The sequence below is a fragment of the Castanea sativa genome, chromosome 7 (genome assembly GCF_040712315.1).
Source record: "Castanea sativa cultivar Marrone di Chiusa Pesio chromosome 7, ASM4071231v1".
NCBI classification, from domain to species: domain Eukaryota; kingdom Viridiplantae; phylum Streptophyta; class Magnoliopsida; order Fagales; family Fagaceae; genus Castanea; species Castanea sativa.
In genome coordinates this window covers 15,442,191-15,466,999 of record NC_134019.1, presented here as the reverse complement: position 1 = coordinate 15,466,999, position 24,809 = coordinate 15,442,191, and the positions used below count along the sequence as shown (strand labels likewise).

At 33.1% G+C, this 24,809-nt stretch overlaps 1 protein-coding gene across 5 annotated transcripts; it reads left to right on the top strand.

Moving 5' to 3' along the window:
- The first annotated feature begins 2,004 nt into the window (after window positions 1–2,004).
- On the top strand, window positions 2,005–16,435 carry LOC142642042 (uncharacterized). 5 transcript variants are annotated; one of them, XM_075816393.1, is made up of 16 exons: window positions 2,005–2,558; window positions 2,648–2,733; window positions 6,068–6,228; window positions 7,058–7,122; window positions 7,328–7,522; window positions 7,635–7,689; window positions 9,525–9,776; window positions 9,881–10,014; window positions 10,342–10,540; window positions 10,695–10,754; window positions 10,841–11,095; window positions 13,432–13,690; window positions 13,772–13,977; window positions 14,961–15,011; window positions 15,728–15,978; window positions 16,126–16,435. In XM_075816393.1, exons 1-16 carry the CDS (start codon window positions 2,359–2,361, stop codon window positions 16,127–16,129), a joined length of 2,433 nt encoding a protein of 810 aa, XP_075672508.1. In that variant the 5' UTR covers window positions 2,005–2,358; the 3' UTR covers window positions 16,130–16,435. The 5 variants fall into 5 exon arrangements, with proteins under 5 accessions (XP_075672508.1, XP_075672506.1, XP_075672509.1 ...); XM_075816391.1 differs by having other exon boundaries at window positions 15,728–16,435; XM_075816392.1 differs by having other exon boundaries at window positions 2,017–2,558; window positions 2,657–2,733; window positions 15,728–16,435.
- The last annotated feature ends 8,374 nt before the right edge of the window (window positions 16,436–24,809 follow it).

The window sequence follows — 24,809 nt, the reverse complement described above, 5'->3', positions numbered from 1 at the left end:
TTTCAAAATGCAACTTTAGCTTATGTTTTAAGCTAATAAACTCATCTTACTTATTGTTCTTTACTTTTGAATTTGCGTGCAGATTATTATACCAAAGGAAGTTTACTACAAATGAACAAAACAATGGGTTAAGTTCTTGGTTCTTTTATGTAAGTTTTTATTTATTTTTTATATTCTCAAATATTTAGCTCTTTTGTATATGTTTTGATTTTCTGTTTTGGTTATTGTATTTAATTTGTGGGTGTGTTGATTTTTTCAATTAGACTATAACTAGGAAAAAATTGGTATTGAGGAACTATTTTGTTTATTATTGTTTGTGCTATTTAGGGCATAGATTAAACATAACTCAATCAAACTGATTTCCATATCTCATATTAAGAAATTAACACAAAGCACAAAGAGAATTTTAAAATATAAAAATAGATAAACATTGATAAAGTCTAAATTCTAGACAATCAGAACTTAAAGTAATTTTTTTATTAAAATTATTTACTTATTTTATAATTTATTATTACTATTTATTTAATAATTTAGTTTTAATTATTTAAAAATTTTTGAACTTACATTTGAATCATCAAGACATGCATTGCACAGGAATAATACTAGTCTCATAACATTTTCATAACATCTTTGTTTTGAGTTGCGGTGGGTCCAATAATTAAAAAAAAAAAATTTATTTTGACTTATGGTGGATTATCTTATTGTAAAAATGGTTGTGAGCATTTGTTTTATCGGTAAAAGAATTATTTATTTTTATCTCCTATTTCAATTTTTTTTGAGGGACTATTTAGAATTATTTTAATCTCCTACAGAAATTTTAAAAATTTTGATTGACAAGGCATAATGTTATGATTATCCAATGAAAATTTACATAGTTATTTGTCATTATTTTGTTGATCTTAAACTATTATTTTAAGAGATTTGACTTAATTCATTGTTTATATATGCTATGATTAACCAATGAAAATTTACATAGTTATTTGTCATTATTTTGTTGATCTTAAACTATTATTTGAAGAGATTTGACTTAATTCATTGTTTATATATATAATATATATATATATATATATATATATATATATATATATATATATATATATATATATATATATATATATATATATAACCAAACATGAGTATCTCACATTAGCAAAAAATTTCTAATCAAACCAAATTTGAACATACTTAAATACATAGAACATATATATGTACATATACTCCTGATGATAATTCTTTATTATTAAACTAAAATACCAATCGATTTTTGGTTTTTGGTGTAGGCGAAGATTAAACTCCAGATTTCTTATTCAACTATCAAAGATTTTATCAATTGAGTTAACTGGAGCCTACAAATCCATAGAACATATAAAATTCCCTAAATCAAACACTATATAAGAGTAAACACTAATTGCCATCGACACAGCCTGTGCATCAGTCCAAACTAGCTTAGTTAACTAAATAGGCCACACAAGTTATCAAGATGGAAGAAATTCACAAACCCCTTTAAGACTTGTTAGGTTGGTGGCTTAGAATAATGACTTGATAAGACTTAGGGTACGACATTTTTCACAAATATTAATATTGCCGATTTGTGTTGATGCATAAAAATAGTGTTAGTGGTAGACCTAAGTAAAAACAACATTGTTTTTTTTTTTTTTTTTAAACAATGTTGTTCTAAAAACAAAAAGTCAGAGTTTGCAATTATGGAAAATGTTGTACTTAGCATTAGGCTTAGAAAGTTATAGCACTCTAGTTTATTTAGACAGAACCATAAGATTGACTTATTCTAATCTTATAAATTAAGAGTCTACTTAATAAGTGTTTCTAGAATATTTGCTAATTCCATCTTTATAGGAAATATAAAAAACTTAAAAACTTTAGTCAATTTTTTTAGGAAAAGTTTTTAAAAATATTCCCTAAACCAATTAAAAGAAAGTCTTTTTATTATTTTTTTTAAGGCCAATTAAAAGAAAGTCAATAAGTTATTAAATTGATAAAAAAAACAAAGAAGGAGAGAGAGAGAGAGAGAGAGTTTCATTAATAGCTCCCCCCATACGCACCTGAAAGTTGGTTGGAGCATTTCATTTCAGCCGTACAAGGTGGCCGCTTTCTCCAATTACAAACTAATATTAATAACTTATCCTTAATTTCCTCGACCCTTTAGTTGAAACCTGCATCACATACAATAACAACAATTTGCATTCTAATAGCATTTAAGAATCAGAGTTTTTATTTTTCATTTTGTGGGTTTGGTTTGTGCTGGAGAAATATTGATGGGTTTTAGAGAATTTTGATAGAAAGAGAAGAAGGGATGAGAGATTTGAGGATTTGGGTTCGGAATTGGAAATAGTAGTACATATGTTTCGGAAACTTAGGTGGTTGATTGGTCTGAATTATGGAAATTGGTCAGCTAAGAGGTTGCTGCCAACACCACCACCACCACCACCACCACCACAACAACAACAACAACAGCAGCAGCAACTGCCTACTATTGATGCGACTCATGAAATCGCCATTTACATCCATAGGTTTCACAATCTCGACCTTTACCAAAAAGGGTAAATTATAATTCTTTACATGTCGTTATCAATTTGCGTTTGTTTGTTTGGGTAATTTCTACTTGGTAATGTGAATCTTTTTCATGTAGATGGTATAGGATTAAGGTAACAGTTAGATGGGAGGGCAATGAGAACACTTATCCGGGGACTCCAGCACGGGTTGTTCAATATGAAGGTAATGCATGCTTTCTTGAAGTTGTAATAGTTTATTTGTAATTTTCTTTTAATACACTTGCATATGGGTTTTAATGTTTTTTTTTTTTTTGAAAAATGTGTTTGTACTAGGAGTACTTTGGGTTGTAGTTAGCTTAGTTAGCACAATTGGTAAAGTTTATCGTTGTCGAATAAGGGGTCGGGCGAATCCCAGACACACCAAAAACGATTAATGTCTTGCCTTGATGATAAAAACCAATCATCATGGAGCATACATGATAGGTTCAAAACTCATCATATCCACACACACCCAAAAGCAAACAAACAAACCTTGGCATAATTGTTACTCCTGTTATAGTACAAAGTATTTACCCATGTTACATGTGATACTGGGAGAGGAGTTTGCTTTCTTTTTTTTTCCTTTTTCTTTTGCATAATGAACTACACACTTGCTTGCTTTCTTTTGAGAGCCTGTGGCAGGCAACACAATCCTTTACGCCATGTAACAATCTATCATTAGGCTACACTGAAAATGACCATTTAGGAATGGATTCAACATTGAAAAGGATTTCAATATTACCCTTGTCCTCATTTCCTCTTTACAAATCTAGTAATTTTTTTATCCTTACTCATAAGAGACCAAAGAGTTCGAAAGAGATGAAATTCCCTTATTTCCTTTGCAAATTTCATTGGCACAAGTAATATGAGTTCCATTGTAGATTTTCTTGATTCCCATTCTTTTCAAATGTAATTGATCAGAGTGTGTATTTTTTAGGATTTTTCTGTCTAAACTTCCAATGTACATGAAATATTCTCCTTTTTATTAATAAAGTTATCATTACTCATCAATTAAAAGGAATTTGCATTATTACAGGGGTCTCCTTAGATTAGGGCTACTGATATTTAGTAGGAATCATAGATTGTAGCCCTCATATACCAAGCTATAGGACATTAACATTCAAATAGAATGAGGTCAAAATATGATTTTATTATCTAAACTATGAGTCAGATTTCAATTTTCAATTTTCAATTTCATCATTGAATTATCTATTGTTCCAATTTAATGCGTCAAGTTCTAAAGTGCCTCAATGCTATCCTTAGTTCCTTACCCTGCACTATCGTCACTATGCAAACTGCAATTGCTAATGTGATTGACCGTTTTGTACACATTTCTTTATAACGTTGTCATGAAACATTAGCCCCTAGGGGTTGGCTCAAGTGGTCAAGGCCTTGGTCTTGGTGGTATGCTCCCTCCAAGTCTAAGGTTCGAATCCCCTTGGGTGCAAACAACTCTAGGGGCTACGTTCCATTGGCAAAGCCAATGACTTACCTGATCTATTTGATGTGGGTGGGTCACATGGTTACATGGTTCCGGTGTTTAACCGAGTAGAAAGATATGATGCTTTGCACGGTCTCCGAGATTCCTTGTCATTAAAAAGAAAAAACGTTGTCATCACACATTCGGGCACATTCTAGTCTCACAAACTCATGATTAAGCACAACTATTTTTTATTTATTTGATTTTCAAATATTAAATTCACGTCTCTTGATATATATATATATATATATATAATTATTAAAAAAATATACATTCTAATTTTGAGAGATCGACCAGCATGTGGCATAGTGTGTCACTTACAAATTATAAGGACAATGTGTACAAGAATCCTTTGTCACATTACCCATTTTTGTTTGAATAATGACAGTAAGATAGGGTAAGGGAATATTGAGGTATTCAAACGATCAATAGTTCAAGGACAAAATTGAAATCGATACATAATTTAGGGACCAAAATCATAAATTGACCATAGAGTAAAGTTGCTCATAGGCATAGCTTAGACATTACTTGAATCTAGTTAGGAACCACTAAGGAAAATGAATTGAGGGATAGTCCAGGTCCCTAGGTTTGATATTCATAGTCCATTCCCATCCTGGATTTGGCACATTTCCTGGAATGAGTGATTTACTAGTAATTCTTTTTAAAGATAAAGTTTGTGAGGGAAAGTCCCATTTAGAAAGGATAAGTATACTAAAATAATTGATGTAATATGAACCCTTGCTTATTCTTCTTTTTTCTTTCTTGTTTATTTGTTTATAAAGTTCTTACTCAAAGATAAAATTAAATAACTGTCATTAACAATTCATAATAAGGGCCTGTAGTTTCGACCATGAAGTTGCAGATTTTATTTTTATTTATTTATTTTTGCAAACACACAGCTTTTTTTGTCCCCAAAACCAGAGAGCTTGTTATATGATGATGATAAAATACTGTGGTTAGAACCAATTTCCAGATCTTAATTGGGCAGAGATTAGCAAATGGAAAGGAGTCCATGCCACCTGATGACCACAATGGAATCCTAAGGGATAGCGCAATCATCTGGAGACCACGTGTCATGAAGTGGAGGACTCTAGTTTGAATCTCCCCTTCACCCTCATCTTGGGGCCAACACTCTGCTTATCAAAAAAAAAAAAAAAACCAAAATGAGCAAGTGATAACTTCAGAGGGACACTGGATTTTGATGGTTGATTGGTATTTTATGTGTAAGGGTAACAGGGAGACTGTTGATTACTTACTTCTTCATTGTCACACGGCAACTCCTGTATGGTCCTTTGTTTTCATGTTGCTAGGACTAACTTGGATGCCTAAATATGTATGTGAGATGTTGGAGAGTTGAGAATGACGATTTCAGAGCTGCAAAGCCGCTATTGTGAGGCAAACCTTGCCCCTATGTGCTATGTGGACTCTGGTACAAAAGAAATAGGCAGGTCTTTAATGGAGTTGAGTGACCTGCTCATTTGATCAAAGAGAAAATTTGTGTCTTTTGTTGATTTTATTGACACTTTCTTTGTGAGTTGTATTCTTTGAAAAGGTTTTGTGCCCGTTCTCCTTTCCCTTTCTACTAGAATTTTTTACACCATCAAAAAAGAAAACTGAGATAAGCTGTAGGTAGGTCGTAGACAAAGGCAAATCACCATGCCATATGTAATGCAACTGCAAGGAATCTTCTTTTGCCCCCACCAGTAGGTTGATTAATTTTTTATATGATTAATCTATTTTTATGTTTTTTATTCTATAAATCATTTTTTTGGATGCTAAATATTTGTGGTTATTGAACTTTTTTGTTTCCTAGGCCTTTATTAATCCTTTCGGATCTTTTTAGCCTCTTAGGCATCTTCTATTCCTGTTTTTATTTTTTTAATAACTTTTTCTGTGTTGCTCAGCATTTTTTAGGTTCAGAGGTAAAAAATAAATATTCTCTCAAATAAAAATACTCTAATCTTTTAGTGAGCTTGTTGTGCTTGATTGGTATTCCTTTTAGATCAACTAAGGGCTAAGTGAGTGTTATTTCTTCCAGTTGCAGCTCCTGAACTGAGTTCTGATAATTTCCATGGAGGTTGGGGGATTGATGATATAGACAATAGCTTTTCAACACAGCCTTTTCTGATCATAGATGCAAGACAGGATGTTTTTCTATCTGTCTTGATCTCATTCAACCTAGCCCTTGGTAAAAATGAGGTAATGATCTTTCTCTTTTTCTTTTCTCTTTGGTGCTTGGGGGGGGGGGGGGAGGTGGTGAGTATGTTGAGGAGGTCTTGATGAAGGCCTTTTAAGGATGAGACACAAGCGCACCTTGGAGGAATACTTTGACTCCCAGGTAGCTTGAGCACATATAAGCCACCAATATCCAACTCGCTCCCTAGTGATGTGGAACATTGCCCATAGAGGCGCCCTTAGGAGGGTTTTTCTTTTTTACTGTCAGCCTATATTACTTGAAAGAAGTGAAGGATATCTCCTCCTAGTGCAAGCAATCTCAATATAACCAAGAAAAAAAAGAGATGAAGAACTGGACAAAAATAATTGAAATATCAAACTCAGAGACACATAGGATCTCCAAGGTTGGTAAGTTTAGGATTTGAGTTAATGGAATCTGTGTATCCAAAGAAAGAAGCACTCCTCATTTGTCAAAGTGGACCAAACCCAAGCCCTTCGCCATCCCACATGATGGCATTACCATTTTTGCCTTTTACATATGATGTTTAAGATTCAAGACATTGTGTTCCTTCTTATGCTTTAGTCAAAGGCGAGAACCTCTGTTTTCTTTGAGAATGTCTTTTCGTGGGGCCAAAGCATTAGTAATTTTGTAATTCTATTAGTAGCTCAGGTAGGTTTTAAAGGGAAAACATTTCAAATATTTCCAAAAGGCTGAATTTGTCTCTACTTCTTCTAGGCATGTTCCTATTGGCCATTAGTTTTTGTTTTTGTTTTTTTTTTTCCGGGTCTAATTATTTAGATTTTGATAGAGCTCATAAGTATTCTGGAAATTGATTTGGAATTTTATTTTCAGGGTCCATCCACGTCTGCTGTTATTTTGAAATTTGAGCTAATGTATGCCCCCATATTGAACATCAGGTTAGTTATCAGAACTTCTTTAATATCCAAGCCAAATGAAATTAAACTGCAAGCTATGTTTCTTTCCCTGTATGCTTTGTTTTTCTGTTAAGTAAATTGTCAATTTATTCTTTCACTGTTTGCTTGATATCACACAAACTTGAATTGAATACCCTTTTAACTCTTATCTGAACCCAGAACACTTGTTGTGCCACACTATTTGCAGGCCTGAGTTGCAGGCTTCTCTAGAACCATGCTCTGTTGCTGTTCATGAATTCCGCATTCCTCCTAATGCTCTTCTGGGAATGCATGCTTATTGTCCTGTTCATTTTGATGCTTCCCATGCTGTCCTTGTTGATATAAGTGTACATGTCAGTTTACTGAGAACTGGTTCTTACGTCCCCCCACTGAAGGTACCCAGGTTTGTCATGATTCCACTTTCTGACATATTCAGAATTGTATCCCTTAATCTGGAATTACCTGCTTTTATATGTCAACTTTTATCAGCATTGATTACCAACTATATATTACAGTGCAACTTGGGCTGTTGAAGATGATAATGGTCAAGATTTTGATGGGTCAAACAAGGTGTGTAATGTCACAATGATTTTTTTGAAGCTGAAACCTTTATCTTTCTTGATTAGCATGCCCATGTAATTAAAAAAAAAAAAAACTTTTATTTGAAAAGAAAATGGGAAGATCACACGCGAGAGATGTGAATCTATCCCTTTCAAAAGAATACAATCCAAAGACAAGAAAATCTATAAATTCAACAAATGACATTGAGGGGATGTGATGGATATGGGAATTAGTTTGTTACTACGCAAATTCGTTTATTCAAGACTTCTTCATTTGGATAGCGGCTTGGGAGTAGGATCTTTACTTGTAGAGTCTCATCAATAGGGGGTTCTCTTTAGTTAGCTGGTGTTGCATGTGTAGGTGTAATGGGGAAATAGTTGACTATCTATTGCTTTATTGCACAGTTGCTTTTAGTTTGAGGAGTGTCATCTTTAAGATGTTTGGGATTCATTGGGTTTGCCTTCGACAGTAGCAACCTTATTGCTTGGTTGGAGGAATTGTTTTGGGAAACACTTGTCAAACATTTGGAACCTTGTTCCATCATATTTGATATAAATTGTGTTTAAGGAACATAATAGACACAGCTTTTAGGATATTGAGTGGTCTAAGGAGCACCTACAATTAGTGCTAATATGTACTTTGTTTAATTGGTCTTTAGTGTGGGGTTTTACTCATCTTTTTCTTATGATGTAATTTTTAAGACACTTTGTGTTCATCATCGTGAGCATGAAGTGATCTTCTTTCTTAATAAACCTTTATTACTTATAAAAAAAAGTTTCCTATGGTAAAAAAGAAAAAAAGAAAAATTAATTTGAGTTTTTATTTATCTAGTTATGATCAATTTTGTATTCAAGGGAAACATTGTAATTTCTGCAATCCTTACAAATTAAGGGTACTTTGGTAATTTAATTGAGTTTGGAATTTTATATGAGATTTTAAGTATCTTAGGTTTTATTTTCTTTGAGTCCAAATGAGCCTTTTATTAGGTTTTTAGTTAACTAGTCATACTAGAAGTCTTAATACAACTAACCCAAGAAAGAATCCTTAAATATATGCTCAATCAAAGAATAGAGGAGTTGATCATTGGAACATATTGGCCTTCATGTGTTATTTACTCTTTCCTTCTTATTTTTCTTTTGCTACAATTCATGAGTACTACTTATACAGCCCCTAAACACCATAAATTTCTCTCTTTTTCCTTCCTTACAACCCCAAGTCAAGCCCTTTCTCTTACTTACTGAAACCCTAAAACCTCACATACTTTCTCTATCAAATAATAATAATAACTCCTCATAAACCTATTATTTTTAAATCTTAACCCTTTCTTCTTCAACTCTAAACATTAGATCTAAAAATCCTCCTAAGTCCTAAACCAACCATAAGCACTTGTAGTCAAATTCTCCAATTTGTCTAATGTGAGGATGCTCCCCAAGGCAGTCATCAAATCATGCAAAGCCTACCATAACCCTCCTGCCTTTCCCATGCTTGGGATTGGCTATGAACAAATATATGATACTAAACACAATGTATGATGCCACGCACAGACACAAGGAATAAAATAGTAATAACTTAGCTAGTAAAATCCAATGACCCAATAGAAAAATACAATCACTTCTAAAATTGAATAAAAAACTATATTAAAATAAAAGTCTTTTCTTTCCCTGAATCAGATTCTGTCTCTTAACTTCCTCATTACAAGATATTGCAACATCTACACTGTTTTGAGTTGCTTTACATGAATTCTTAGAAGATTTTTTGTAGTATGCTTCTGTTGTTACCAAGAAAAGATTAGCATTACTGAACTTTTTTGTTTATTCATAAAGAAAAATTTGGTGACTGATCAGGCATTAGGTCAAAAAGCATCAGGAGATTTTAAAGAGATCATGCTTGTAAAAGCGTTGGTGGCTGCTCGTGATATACTTTTTGAAGATCTACAAAAGATTAGCAAAGCTATCGAACAAGAAATTGATTTGACCGATCTTATTTTCAATCTTGATAATAAAAATCTGTGTAGTTCTCTTCTGCAAGCAGATCTGGATATGGAAATTGGTGAAGTTTCACGGAAACTCTCTGGCAAGCCACAAAATAGTATTGAGGTTCTCACCTTATTTCTTGTGGTGGATAAGTGCTGATTTTTTTTCTTTGATATTGATGGTCTTAATATTTTTATTTGCTGAATAATAATTCTTTTATTGAGCAGAAAGCAGGTGGTAGTATTAACTTTCAAAGTGAGAAATTGCTCCAGTCCTTGCCTCAGGATTATCTGTTTAGCTTTTATTATATGCTGGGAAATCAAGTTTTGTTCTTATGGAACGCTTTTTTGAAGTTCCACAGGTATTTTTTTTACTCAAAATGATGTTTGAATCCAGAAATGCCTCAGTTTACTAGAAATGAAAATAGCATGTATGCTTCTATTCAGGAAAAAACGTATTTTCTCTCCCAGAAGATCAACATGGTTTTATGATTTATGTGAATTAGATATTGCTGAAAAATGTTAAAAATGTTTCTACACACTAATTATATATTAGACACAGATTTAATTTTAAGTTCTTTATTTCTGGACTGTTTCTTGTATAATTTTTTTCAGTAGTCAGCTTACTCTCTTCTTCATTGACTTCTTTCTTGTGCTTATTTCTGTGCTGATGCATAAATTCTTTTCAGAGTTAACAAAACAAAGATACTTGAATTACTACGTGATGCATGGGCTAATGATCGGAGAGCAGAATGGTCAATATGGATGGTTTACTCTAAGGTTGAGATGCCACATGGCCCTATTCAATACATGAGTCACAAGTCATCGTCTTACCACAGTGTCAATGGAAAATCTCTGAGTTTGCGGAAGTTAACTGATGCAGTAAATGTAATTATATTTCTTTTCATATATGACCTACATGTTTCATTGTCAATAAGAACAATATAATGGGTTTTCCGCTAAGCTTTAGTTGAAAATAAGAAATTTTCTGAATGAGTGCCATTTAAGCATCCACTCCGTGGTCTTTGAATGTCCTGTACAGCCTGCCAACGCTGCAGCTATGCGTGCTGAGCTTCATCGGCAAAGCATTGCACATATGGGGGTGAGTTATACTCTCATTATGGAATGCTTAAATGTCCTTATTCTCTTGTATATTGAAGTTCATAAAAAGTTATGGTTTTCATGCAGATCAACAATCAATCACTTCAAGACATGCGTTTATATGGAGATCCTTTGCATATGCCTATTGTAATTGTTGAACATATCATCAATGCACCATTGCGTACTACCAGTTTAAATTCATACTTCAACCATTTGGGCCAAAAAGATACTCATTCTGTGCTCACTGGACCTAGCTTTAAGGCTATGAGCAGGTCATTTAGGGCTAGCCCTCAACAAGATGGTCCTGTTTTGAAAATTGTTGTCTTCGTGCATGGGTTTCAGGCATGTTCTACTTCTCCACATGCACCTTGTCTTTACTATATAATTTTTTTAGCCTTTTTTTTTTTTTTTTTTTTGAAGAAATTCGCCTTTACAATGAACAAGAATAATTTAGTGAGCAAGCGATGAAGTCTTAACATCCAATCTAGCCACAAACTTAAAATATGGCACGATAAAATAAGGTAATATAATCATAATTAACCAAACTGCTTTCAAGCCAGTTTACATTGAACCCAAGATGTCCTCATAGCTGCCCTTCAATTGGCCTAACAATTGACCTTCCTTTTGCCCTATATATGCACTTGACCAAAAGTAACTCATAGAGCAACAATAATTTACTGAATATTAGATAAAGTTCTAACATCTAATTTAGCATATAGGTCATAAATTGTAAGAAAATTTAAGCAAAAGACAATCTGCACTGTCATGAAATTATAAGATTAGGAATGACAGATGAGAGAGTCAATCACACAGAGTGACTTCTCTCAATGTACCACCATTACTTAACTACTCCCTCCAGCTCTCACTAACTAATCTAATTTAGCAATTATTTAAAGATTTCAAAAGTCGTGCCACTTCGAATATAATGTAAAGGAGATATTAGTAAAATCAACATCGTCTTCACCTTTCCATTAATAATCTTGCCATTTCTAATGCTGCATATAACAAGAGATGGAGGGAGTACAAAATTTCCCTCAACAATAAAAAACCCTCTTAACACTCCCCCTCAAGCTGAATCATCATCATGCCCAGCTTATTATAAGGGTTTGGAAATTGATTCTTGCTTAATGCCTTCAGGAAATATCTCTTAACTGATCAGACAATTTAACATAAGATTATGTACTTTGCCGCTTCATAAATATCTCTCTTAGATAATCCACCTTAATGTGTTTGGTTTGCTTATGTAATACTAGATTACCAGCTAACATAGATTGCTGCCTGATGATCACTGAATATTTCCATCAGTTATTTACTAGAAAACCCTCCACCATAACATCTCACACACTGTATAGACCCTAGCCCTATGCTCTACCTATTTACTTGCTACTAATGTAGGAGGCTCAAAGAAATATCTATTCTTAATTTAGTTTTAATTTATTTTTTGAAATTGTGTTTTTGTTGGTCAATTGTATTTTATTTTAAACCCTAGTATTTGAGTAGATTTATTAGTATTTTTATTTTAAGTCAAGTGTATTTTTGTAATGAGTCAATTAGGGTTTCCCATGTCAGTTAGATTTGTCGTTAGTAGTATAAGCAAAGTCTTGTACTCCTATTAGGGGGGGGGGGGGGTGGTTGGGGCGGAGGAGATTATTTTGATGAATAAAATTTTATTGAAATTGTCCCAATGGTCTGTCGACTTCAGCCAACCCTAGGTGCTGACTCCTAGAGGTTTTCTCATGCTTGGAGCTGACCCCAAGTAAGCTTAGGTGCTTACTCCTAGGTTCTCTATCCTTTATTTTTCTGGTTCTTAATTACGTTGTTGAATTTTTCTGGTTTGTCCTGCGCCAATCACCAGATTTTTTGCTTCTTGATTCCCCAAGTGACAAGATTGTCACCTGCACTGATGTAAAGAGCATACATGAGCCTATCAAGATGATCACCGGTACTATTTGCACATGAAAAGAGATATTATAAAGACTGCTGGCGGGTTTGAACACACCTTGTGAGGAGCGTTTAGGTGCTTCAACTTATGACATAAACATGCATTGCTGTTGCCTTGGAGCCTGCATAAACTGACTAACTACTACAATAACAAAGGTGATGTCAGGTCGAATCACAGTCAACTAAATCAACTCACCCTCTTGTTTATTAAATAAACTGTGTTAGGATCCATTGGGCTGTCACCTGGCTGGCACCGAGCTGTAGCCACCCCCCTAACTGATACGTACCGTATGAACAAAATGACTGAGGCTTAGGCTAAGGGAGACCGTTTCTATTTTATCAAGTTGCCCACTCTTCCCCCCACAAAAAAATAAATAAATTATTGCTGTCATGGTTAGAAGTCAATGTCCATTGCCACCATGAGATGGTTAATAAATAAATAAAAAGGAAGTACTGGTGCTGATCTTCATCAAGCTTATAAATTTGACAGTGTGTATTGTTCTTATTTCAGTGAACATATTACTGATATTTTTATATCTGAAGTAAGTTTTCTTCATTAAAGGAGTCAAATACTTGAAATATTGTATCTGGTATTGCATTGTACTTCCTTATTGTGTTTTATGCTGCAAACTTTTGTTTCTGTACTAGGTTCATATGTCTGTATACCTTCTGTTTCTGTGAACAGTGATTAGTGCATTTTGCATTGTATTTAAACATACGAATTACAACATGAATAGGGACATCACCTGGATTTACGGCTTGTCAGGAATCAATGGCTTCAGATAGATCCCGAAATAGAGTTTCTGATGTCAGAGGCAAATGAAGACAAAACATTTGGAGAATTGGGAGAGATGGGTTTTAGGCTGGCTCAGGAAGTGATTTCTTTCCTGAAAAAGAAAATGGATAAAGCCTCAAGATGTGGTAGTTCAAGAAGCATCAGGCTTAGCTTTGTTGGTCATTCCATTGGAAACCTCATCATAAGAACTGCATTAGCTGGTATGCATGTATCTTTGAAGGCCTTGTTTTCATTTAATTTGCATTTACTGCTAGATGTGTGCCTTTTTTTTTTTTTTGCAGAGAGCGTCATGGAGCCATATCTAAGAAACTTGTATACGTATCTTTCTATATCTGGTCCACACTTGGGGTATCTGTACAGTTCAAACTCTTTATTTAACTCCGGGCTGTGGCTCTTGAAGAAGCTCAAGGGTGCACAATGCATCCATCAACTTACTCTCACAGATAATCCAGATCTCCACAACACTTTCTTATACAAACTCTGCAAGGTATTGAAACAAATTATTCTTCCCTAAGCCTTTCTCAGAGTGGTTCTAGCATTTTATTTATTTATTATTTATAACTTTTTTTTTTCTCTTTTTTCATTTCTTTTCTTTTCTTTCTAAAGATGTGTTTAAAGGTTTAAGAGGGGCCTGGTAGCATATATAAAACAATTACTCACTCCTGATGTGGGAAGCGCAAAGAGATATCTATTTTAATTAATTTTGGAGTCAATTGTATTTTAATTTAGTTATTAGTAGTTAATTAGGTTTATTAGTGTTTTTATTGAAAGTCCCAGAGTCAAGGTTATCTTTTTAATTCCATAAATGGCATTTTCCAAGTCATTTAGAAATAGTTCTTATAAGTCAATTAGAATTAAGGTTTTCCTATGTCAGTTAGAATTAGAGTTTAGTAGTCTATCTAAGCACAATAATGTACTCTTGTAGAGACGGGGTTATTTTTTATGATGAATAAAATTTCTCTTGAAATTGTCTCAATGGTCTGGTGCTAGCTCCATCCAAACTTAGGTGTTTACTCCTAGCGGTTTTTTTTTTTTTTTTTTACTTAGTGTTGACTCTTAGCAAACCTAGGTGCTAACTCCTAGGCTCTCTCTAATTTATTTTCCTTTTCTTTAATTTTACTCGGGAATCAGCATCTCAAAAAAAATTGGGGGAAAGGCTGCCTACCATGACCTCTCCCAAAACTTGCAAAAGTGAGAGCTTGGGTACAACTTTCTTTCTTCTTTAATTTTACTGTTGCATTGTTTTGGTTTTTTCCTACATCGCTTCCACTGTTCAACCATGAACTTGTGGCCTTAGCTAGAGTCTTGTTTGCCTTCTCTCCAAAATGAAAACTATCCTGAAGTACATATTCTAGGGAAATGAAAGTAACCATATGAATGATTAAACATAGTTTTGTACATATAAGAAGTATGCATATCTTTTTAATCTGTCTGTCAGACTAAAACAAGTTTTATTCACCCCATTCACAGAAGAGGACACTGCAGAACTTCAGAAATGTAATTCTGTTATCTTCACCACAGGTACTCCTCTTTTCAGGCTTATTTTGTTGACAAGGACAGCTTGTAAAATTGTACAACTTTTTTTCATGATATTATGCTTGCATACATATAAACTTTTCCTTTCCAAGAACTATTAGAAAGCTACAAATGTTTTAGATGGGCAGTTCCCAACTGATCTATTGTAAGTTCTATGGTCTTTAGTATATTTAGAGAATCATGCTGGGATTGAAAAACCTTCTTCTTCTAGTGAGGAGCCCCTGTTCTAATTGGGAACATCTATATGTTTATTTACCGGAAAGTTTGGTACCAAATAAGCTGTTTCTATTTTTAGAGTCTTAATTTTGTACCTGGTAAAGAAAGAAACAGAATAGCATCTCATTTCTGAAAAATACTTTAATACCAGACTTATTTTGGTGAGTTCTTGATAATAGATGCCAATGCAATCTCTTAATGGTTCAGAGTATCTTGTTATGTTCCATCTCATTCAAAGGAAGAAGCCAAATTATAAGAAAAACATGTAGGAACTATAGTTTAGCATTTCTTTTGGTTTCTAAAATTCCACCAGTACACTCACTTGATGATTATACATGAATTTTTATATACTTCCAGCAATTTTCCCTTGTCATTTAAAGACTATCAATATTTTGTTGATTTCCTACCAAAAAAGAAAATAATAATAACAATAAAAGCAAAGGAGATAGATAGAAATGTAATGCTAGTTATTGATTACATGTCAGGATGGATATGTTCCATATCATTCAGCTAGAATTGAAATGTGCCCAGCAGCTTCATTGGATTCCAAAAAAAGTAGTGTCTTCATGGAGATGCTGAATAATTGCTTGGACCAGATACGGAGTCCTTCATCTGAGCATCGAGTGTTCATGCGCTGTGATGTCAACTTTGATACCTCTTTGCATGGCAGGAACTTAAACTCCTTTATTGGACGTGCTGCTCATATTGAGTTCCTAGAGTCTGACATTTTTGCAAGGTTCATAATGTGGTCTTTCGCTGATCTATTTCATTGATTGTGATAGAACCTGCATTAAGTGCCTTATTTGTTATTCCAATTTCTTCTGTCATTCGTCGCATATTCTCTCTTGTTTTGGAGTGATTGGCCTGAGATTTCCAATGATAGGTGATTCAGCCAAAATGACTCCTGCAGTATCTCAAAAATTGTTGCATATCCTCTAGGGGCTGAGTTCATCTTCAATAGTCACTGGACAAGGGAGCCTAAAGTAGTTGAGTTTTGCAATGGGCATCAGGTTTGAGGTCCGACATGCTTTGCAATGGGCGTCAAGATTGAGGTCCGAGTTCAAGCCTCTGGACTTTCAGGGCAGACAGGTTATTGAAGTGAACTGAAGAAGTTAAGAGGACTTAAATTTCATGAATGTCCAAAAAAACCAAAATAAATGTCAGCATTTCTGTGTTATGCATAGGTGATCCTTGCTTAATAAATATCTCAGAGAGGACATTCTTCTTTTTAAGTAGCTAGAGACATTGTGACGTAGGACAAGGAGGAACAACAAAATCTGAAAAGGCTGGAAGATAATAGGGATTATAGGGTTTTCCAAAAGGGCAAGGATTAGTAGGATTAGACGTTGAAACAAAGGAGAAAAATAAGAATTTGGGCTGCTGTTCCAGTGCAGTGAACAGTAAAATTAAAGAAGATATAACTTTCTAGCCATCCCACCTAGACTTCCTAAGCATCACACCTCTAAGTTGCATTACACAAACCAATAACAAGCTTTATAGCTTTGAAAAATATGAAAACTTTAATCTTCATTATTCAAGAGAAAGCATTATAGCCCTTTAAATAGAAGCCTAATACATATTCCAAATTGAAATAGGATTTCTAAAAACCGTAATAAGACTTGGAATTGGACTCTTAGGCTTTTACTACTAAAAGTCCGTTTGGATACAGCTGAAAATCGAAAGTTGAAAACACTGTATCAAAATAATTTTTAAATGTGTGAATAGTACCATGAGACCCATTTTTAATGAAAAAGTTTTTGAAAAATAATGTTTGCGAGTCCCGTGAACAGTGCACACGTGCACTGTTCATGGGAAAAGTCAATATTCACAGCTTAAAAAAAAAAAGAAAAAGAAATATGCAGACATTGGAAACGCGTTATCCAAACTCTGCTTAAATCTAACTAAATAACCAAACTTAAATAAAACTAAAATGAGACCCAATGGACTATTAGCACAACCCATATTAAAAAATTATGCTCCTAAAAATTAAAAATAAATAAAGTAAAATAAGGTTGAGTTTGGATAGGGATTATTGCTTCTGCGTTTCACGTTTCAACTTCTTTTTTTTTTTTTTTGGCTGCGTTTCAGACTGAGGGGACAAATGCTACCGTTCATGCTACTGTTCATGAACAGTAGCCGCATTTTGTTGACTTTTAGCTCTTTTCAACACATCTGTGGGTTCCATGTACTGTTCATAGGACCCACAAACTTCACTTTTCAGAATTTTTTTTATTAAAAATGGGTCTCACGGTACTATTCACACATTTAAAAATTATTTTGCTACAGTGTTTTCAATTTTTAGTTTTCAACAATAAACTCTAATCAAACGGACCCTAAATCTGTCTCATTACTTCAAATAGGATTATTAGGGAAGGGTTTGGGTTAGGGACAATCCTGATTAGGGAAGGGTTTGGTTAGAGGTAATCCTGCATACAATTGTGCAGTAATAAAACCTAGTTCCATGTTTTACTTATGCTACTTGCTATATGCTCTCAGCCCCTTTCCCCTTAATTCCTTTCATATGATTGGCTCTTGAGACATTTTTATCTCCTAGTGATGGCTCTTGAGACCTGGCAAACAGGTTGGGTCAATCATGTCAACGTAAAAACCATCCTAAACAATTGTAAGTGGGTTAGGTCGATCTGGTTATGGGTCATATCCATATATTTTCACATCTAGAAAAATAAAAATGAATGAATGAAAAAAAAAATACTAAATGTCAAAAATAACAAAATATATGTTGATACCGTGTTTTTTTTTGCCTCGATTAGCGTGTCAAGATTATCAATTTAAGCCCTAAAATTAGGGGTGACAATTCGTGTTCGCGTGTCGGGTTCATGTCGTGTCAAGTCATGAGTATTCGACTACATAGGTCAACACTAACCCGACATGTTTATTAAACGGGTCAAGATTCCTCAACCCTAACACGACCCATTTATTAAACGGGTCAGTCGTGTCGATCTGTTTATCAGATTTTATCAAAATGAAAAATAAAAATTAATGAAAAAACAAACAAATAAATATTTTTAATATAAAATTCAGAACTAACGAGTAACTGCATCACAAATAATCAATCAAAATTAAAGCATATCTCAATATCACAAATAATCAATCACAATATGTCAAAGAATATAAATCACAACAACTAATAAGTTCATATACCTAGAGTTTGAAGGGTATATTGGTAAAATATCATTTAATTAAACGGGTCAGACGTGTCAAACGGGTTCTATGTGTTCAACACTAACCCAACCCATTTATTAAACAGGTTAGCCGTGTCAACCCAAATATGACACGAACCCGTTAAGCCTCAACCCATAACCTGCTAATTTCGTGTCGTGTCGGGTTGGGTTCGCGGGTCGTGTCAAATTTTGCCACCCCTACCTAAAATGATGAAAATCATGCTTTAAAAAAAGGAATTACAACAGGGCATCTTTTAAACCATCAATCAATGTCATTCTCAAAACCCTTTTTCAAAACCCTCTTCTACAAAGTATAAGGTTTGAATTTCTCTTCTTCTTCTTCTTCTTCTTTTTTTTTTTTTTTTTTTTTTTTTTTTTTTTTTTTTTTTTTTTAAAGATGAACAAAAACCATAGATTTTCACTTCCAAAACACTTTTTTAATAAAATCATGGAAACCATTTTCTCAAATAGTTTTGATTTTAATCTTTAATATGGTTTTCTAATGTGTATAAAAATCCATTTTTCTTAACATTGCTCTATCTTCATGTTCTCCCCTCAAAACTACTTTTCATAAAAATTTAAGAGATAACACTTTTTAAGCATATCTCCCAAAGGTTTGGCATTTCTCTTTAAAATAAAGTCTTTTCCAAAAAGTCATATGAAGTTTCTTTCTAAAAAAGAATACTCTTCTTTTCAAGTGTAAATAAATGGCATTTTTCTATCTTTTGTTTTCAATCAATTTCCTTTTAATAGAATAATTTTTAATGAGGTTTGTTACATATCCATGATTCACCTCAATTGAATTGATGGATTACATTCAAGCTAACACATGCCCTCACCCTACACTAACCATTTTAGTTTGTTGTGTTTATGCAAGAAAATGAAACTTGGAGAATAAATTTGAGCATAAATATTTGCTTTTAAACACATAAGGTGACACCTTCCTCACCCATAAGGCCGTAACTGAACTTTCGAGCCAAAGAATTTTCGGTTCAAGACTATGATTTACCTTTATTAATTTAAGAGCCCTTGAATTGGTTTTTAGTTAGTTAGGTAACTAAAACAAATTAGATAAATATGTGACCAATCACACTTAAAACAAAACTAATGGTTAGTGGTGACTCCTTAAAATAAAATAAGAAAAGAGATTCACACACATTTCACCCTAGTAACACATACACACGCTTAACAGGTCGCTAAGCATCCAATGTGGAAAAATTCAAGGGAAACCCAATTCTTGGCGGTCCACTCGAGAGCGTTCACAATACTCAAAAATAAAAGTTATATAATATATATATTCTTAAGTTTATACAATTCAAAGTTCACTAATGATATTATTACTATAAAAGAACAAAAATAAAATAAATGTTATGGACCATATCAAGTTATCAACTTTTTCAAGTGCATATGTTCTTGTTGCATGTAAAATAATAATAATAAAGCTGTATTCTTATCCTTAAAAGAAAAGTTATATTACTTAAAAAGATAATTAAAAAAAAAAAAAAAAACTTTAAGAGAATTATTATTTGCTATATAAAATTTCCCAGACTTTTTACACTTAGCCCTACATATCCCATAAAATAATAATAATCAAAATTTGGGTCATGAGTCATTTGAACTTGAGAAAAAAGAAAAACGAGTTGGGTAATCAATCAACCTGTATTTACTATTGGTTAAAAATTTTGGGTTAGAATTGCGTATTTTTCTTTGAATAGCCGGGTTATGTCCAATTTTGACGAGTCTGACTCTTGTGAACCTTGGATTTTATCTAAAACCAACTTAGAAAAATGCATTGATTAATGATGAGACCATGGTAGGTGAATGGGCATAGCCATAATTTCCCCCACCTGATCTGACCGGTGACCACCAACAAGGGTCGTTGGGGTGGCACAAGTCAACACCTCAGCCTTAGTCTGGGTCTCAGTCCCCAAACCCAAACAACAAAAAGAGACGGTTAAAGAAAGAGGACCCCACCACCACCCAAAAAGTCGTCAATAAATTAATTTGGACCTTATGATTTGGATAACAAATCACGTTGGTTGTTGATTAAATAATAAGCGTTAAGAAAGCGTGGAAAGTATCACTCCTTCACTCCTCAGCCTCACTCTATCTACGTGTCTTTTTCTAATTTATAGAAAGTCAAGTTGTATATATGTGTCAAATTGTCAATAAGGTAAATAGTAAAATTGTTGGTGGGTTCCTGTTAGCTCAATTGGTAAAGTCTCTGATGGTTGTATAAGAGATATGAGGTTCAATCCCCGCCTACACCAAAAACTGATTGGTGTCTTAGTCTGATGATAAAGAGCTATCATCGGGAGCGGACGCCATACGTTGAAACTTTCTAAAAAAAATTGTGTTTAAAAAAAAATAATGCTACAACGACAAACTATTTAATAATAAAGAATTCTAATTAGTTTAACTGGTAAAAAATTTCTGATGATTGTATAAGAGATCTAGGATTCAATTTCCGCTTACACCAAAAACTGATAGGTTGAAACTCCTTTTATAAGTTCATGTTGTGGCAAATTTTTAGTGATTTTTTTTTCCACTATTGATATCACATATTCATTTACCAATAATTACTAAACACATCAAGAGTGGACATCATAGGTTGAAACTCCCTAAAAAAACCATTTGACAATATTTTTATAAATTCATGTTGTAGCAAATTTTAATGATTTTTTTCCACTATTGATATCACATTTTCACTAACTAATAATCACTGAACACATCAACAGTTTATTAAAAATTTTGTAAAAAAATTTATAGCTCTTTAACATTTTTTAGAAATAAAAAACTGTGAAGTAAAATAATTAATACTATCAGCTGTGAAGTCCCACTTTATTAAATGGTAAATTAGATTTAGGAGATTTGAATATTTATTTTAGTTTTAAGAAAGCGATGTTTATATTTTATATATTAAATTTATAGGATAATATAATCACAAAAAGAGATGTGTATCAGCTAGGTCATCCCTCTTGTCCAAAGAAAAAATGCACAAGGGATGAAGGGATTCAAAGAAGACATTATAAGATTTGGATGACTCAATCCCCATTTGGTAATGTGGGATCTTTGATGCAACCGAGCAATATGTGTGCATAATGAGTACATCATTCCTAACCATAGTTAGGAAACTTAAGATATTCACCCATAAATATGGGGAAATGACGAGAATCATGAGATCTTAGTTTTCAAAACGTGAATTGTATCATGAATCAATTTTTTATTTTTCTGTATTGTATATTATATTGTATTGTGTATCGTAAGATATACAAACATTTAATAAAATTATTAAAAAATTATAAATATACATATATAAAAGAAACATTCATTATAAATCCAGAAAATATTCAACTAATTACCAATTTAATTATTACTTATGTAATAATATTTAATAAATCTAACTAAATAAATCAAATTAACATATGTTTATAACATACACATTCAAATTGATTAAACTCATAAGTCATAAGTGATAACACATGATATATGAACCAAAATAATAATTTCTTTTCATCATCTCACCTAATCAACTCCATCTAAGTCTTTCCCCTAAAAAAAAAAAATCATCTTAGTCAATGTTTTCATTGACATTTTCTTCTTCATCATCATCAATATTTACTATCTCTTTTTGTTTGTTTTTTTTATTCTAATAAATTTTTATTTACATTTTTTCTTGGTATTCTTGCTTCTTACACTTATAACAATAATAAAAAATAAAAATAATTATATTTTCATTTTAATACATTATTCATAGCATAGAAAAGAAATTTACAAATATGAAAGCGACATTTTAGCTTCTTAGACTCATAACAATAATAAAAAAATAAAAAAATAATATTATTTTCATTTATACATTTTCCATAGCATAGAAAAAAAATTGCAAATATGAAAGTGCATTGCCAATTATATAGTCCAAATTGTGTAGGAGAAAGAGAAGAGGGTGGACAAAACTCATGGACATGTTATTTTATTGGACTCAATTAAGTATCCCAATAATTTTGTGTTATAAAAAAAGTCTAACAACTTGTTTAAATCAAATAAAACCGCAAATTTTAAACAAAAAAAACTCATATATACTATTTTCTACATTAAAGTGAAGGTATATATGTGAAAAACCATAACATATATACTAGTTTCTACATTAAAGTACTAACCTGAGCATCAGATAAGGATTGATCGGCGACATCACACTGGTATCACTCCAAGCTATGCATGTATGATTTATCTTTGCAAGTCTTCCAAAACTTGTAACCCACCAATTCTTTAGAGCATCCGCAGTGAAGGTTGGATATGCTATATCTAAGCCCTTTTACAATTGAAGTATAAAAGAAGCTCAAAAAAGCCACTCCAACGAAACTGGTAAAATGAGAGTATTGCAAAAAAATTTGCAATTGAGCTACAGTGTGATTCTAAATGTAGAATCACACTGTAGCTCAATTGTAAAAACTATATTAATATTTTATTTGTAAAATATTATTTCTTCTTCCACTGTATCTCGTCTCTCGTCTCTCTCCATCGCTGAAACAACTCAAACCACGCCAAGCCTCTCTCTTCTCTCTCACCATGTCTACCGATTCACCTACCCATCTCCAAATCCCTTTAATCTCAGGCCTTTCTCTCTCAGTTGGTCTCATTTCTGGGTTTTTTTTTGTGGTTTCTGGCGGTGGAGATCGGCTAGCGATATGGGTTTCTAGCGGTGGAGATCGGTGAGTTATGTGGGTTCCTAGCGGTGGTGGGTTAGGTGGTGCAGCAGCGGCAGCGGCGACATGGGTCGGTGGCGGGTTTGTGGTTTTGATTTTGGGTTTTGGATTTTTATTTTGATTTTGGGTCGGCGGTGGCAAGTGATTTGTTATGGATTTTGATTTTTGATTTTGATTTGGATTGGACATCGGCGAGGAATTTGCTAGAGGTTGCGTACCTGGTGCTTGTTTGATCAGAGATCGGAGGTCTGGTGCTTGTTTGATCGGAGATCGGAGGTCTGGTGCTTGTTTGATTTGGGTGATTTTTTGTTGTGATTTGCATGTTGTGATTTGCTGGGTATCCGATCGGAGGTCTGGTGCTTGTTTGATTTAGGTGATTTTTTGTTGTGATTTGCTGGGTATGGGTTTGCTAGAGGTTGAGACCGGTGCTGGAGGTTGAGGGAGAAAGAGACCGGTGCTGGAGGTTGAGGGAGAAAGAGACCGGTGCTTGAGGGAGAAAGAGAGGAAAAGAGAAATAGTAAAAAAAAAGGATTAAAAAAGAATATTTAAATAAAATGGGAAAAAATAGAGTTTTAGGATGTTGGGGTTTTGTAAAATGGTATGGTATAATTGATAAAGTTGTTTTTTAGATGGTAAAATAGGATAGAATTAGAAAAAATGAATGCTGATGCTCTTATATCATCACTAGGTAAAATTTTAACTGAGTGCGTGTGCGTGCATACGTGCGTGCGTACGAGAGAGAGAGAGATAGATCTAAGTGTTTGTGTTTGATAAGCCATGATTTAAAATTAAATTATCTATCCAATTTAATAGCATATATATATATATATATATATATATATATATATATATATATATATATATATCATAAGAGTGTTTTATTTTATATGATTGATTTCGTGTCATAAGTATATGCACATGTAATATTACTCTTATGAGTATGTGATTCATTTATTTAAGTTATGTATGCATGTGAGTAATGTATTACATACATACATGTATCATGTAATATTATTTTTTAGTTTTATACACCCATTACCTCGATTTAAAATAAAAAAAAATTTATTTACTCATTCCATTTGTTCTGCTTTTGCTTAAGGGAAAAAAACATTAAAAAATATAGACAAGGGCTTCTTAGGTTCTGGGAAGCTTCGAGGACAAGCAAGGTAAGCAGCTAGCACGTGTGGGCGTCGTCAAAGACAGGCCAAAAGCCAAAAAGGGAGGAGTCCGACTTTAGAATATCCGACTTTAGAATATATATATATATATATATATCACACTCTTTTGCTTTATTTGCACTATTAAAAGTTAATTTTAGTTATTATTTTCTCTCCATGAATAAATAAAAATAATATTTTCTAATTAAATGATTTTTTAATGAATCAATATTAGATGAAGAAGCCATAATGGGTCGAAGTTCAACCTTCAATTTTGACCAAGATGAAAACAGATCCTACACTAGAATCTCCACTTTTTACCATAATCTACAGATCACAATTTTCTAATGAACCATCATATTATTGAATCTATAATTTGGTCAAAATGAAGAGTTCTTTTATATTTTTTATTTTCTTTTCAAGGGTGAGTTTGCAGTCATGCTTAATGAATATACTTTATTCTTTTGCTTCTTCATCAAATTACTTAACAAAAAGAAAAGATTAAATTATTCGTGGCTTTAGTGA

Excerpts from the sequence above, each read along its gene's own strand:
- LOC142642042 (XM_075816391.1), top strand. The coding sequence starts at position 2,359 with ATGTTTCGGAAACTTAGGTGGTTGATTGGTCTGAATTATGGAAATTGG. Across the intron at positions 2,559-2,647 it reads CTCGACCTTTACCAAAAAGG|ATGGTATAGGATTAAGGTAA; the intron begins GTAAATTATAAT and ends TTTTTCATGTAG. Across the intron at positions 7,690-9,524 it reads ATTTTGATGGGTCAAACAAG|GCATTAGGTCAAAAAGCATC; the intron begins GTGTGTAATGTC and ends GTGACTGATCAG.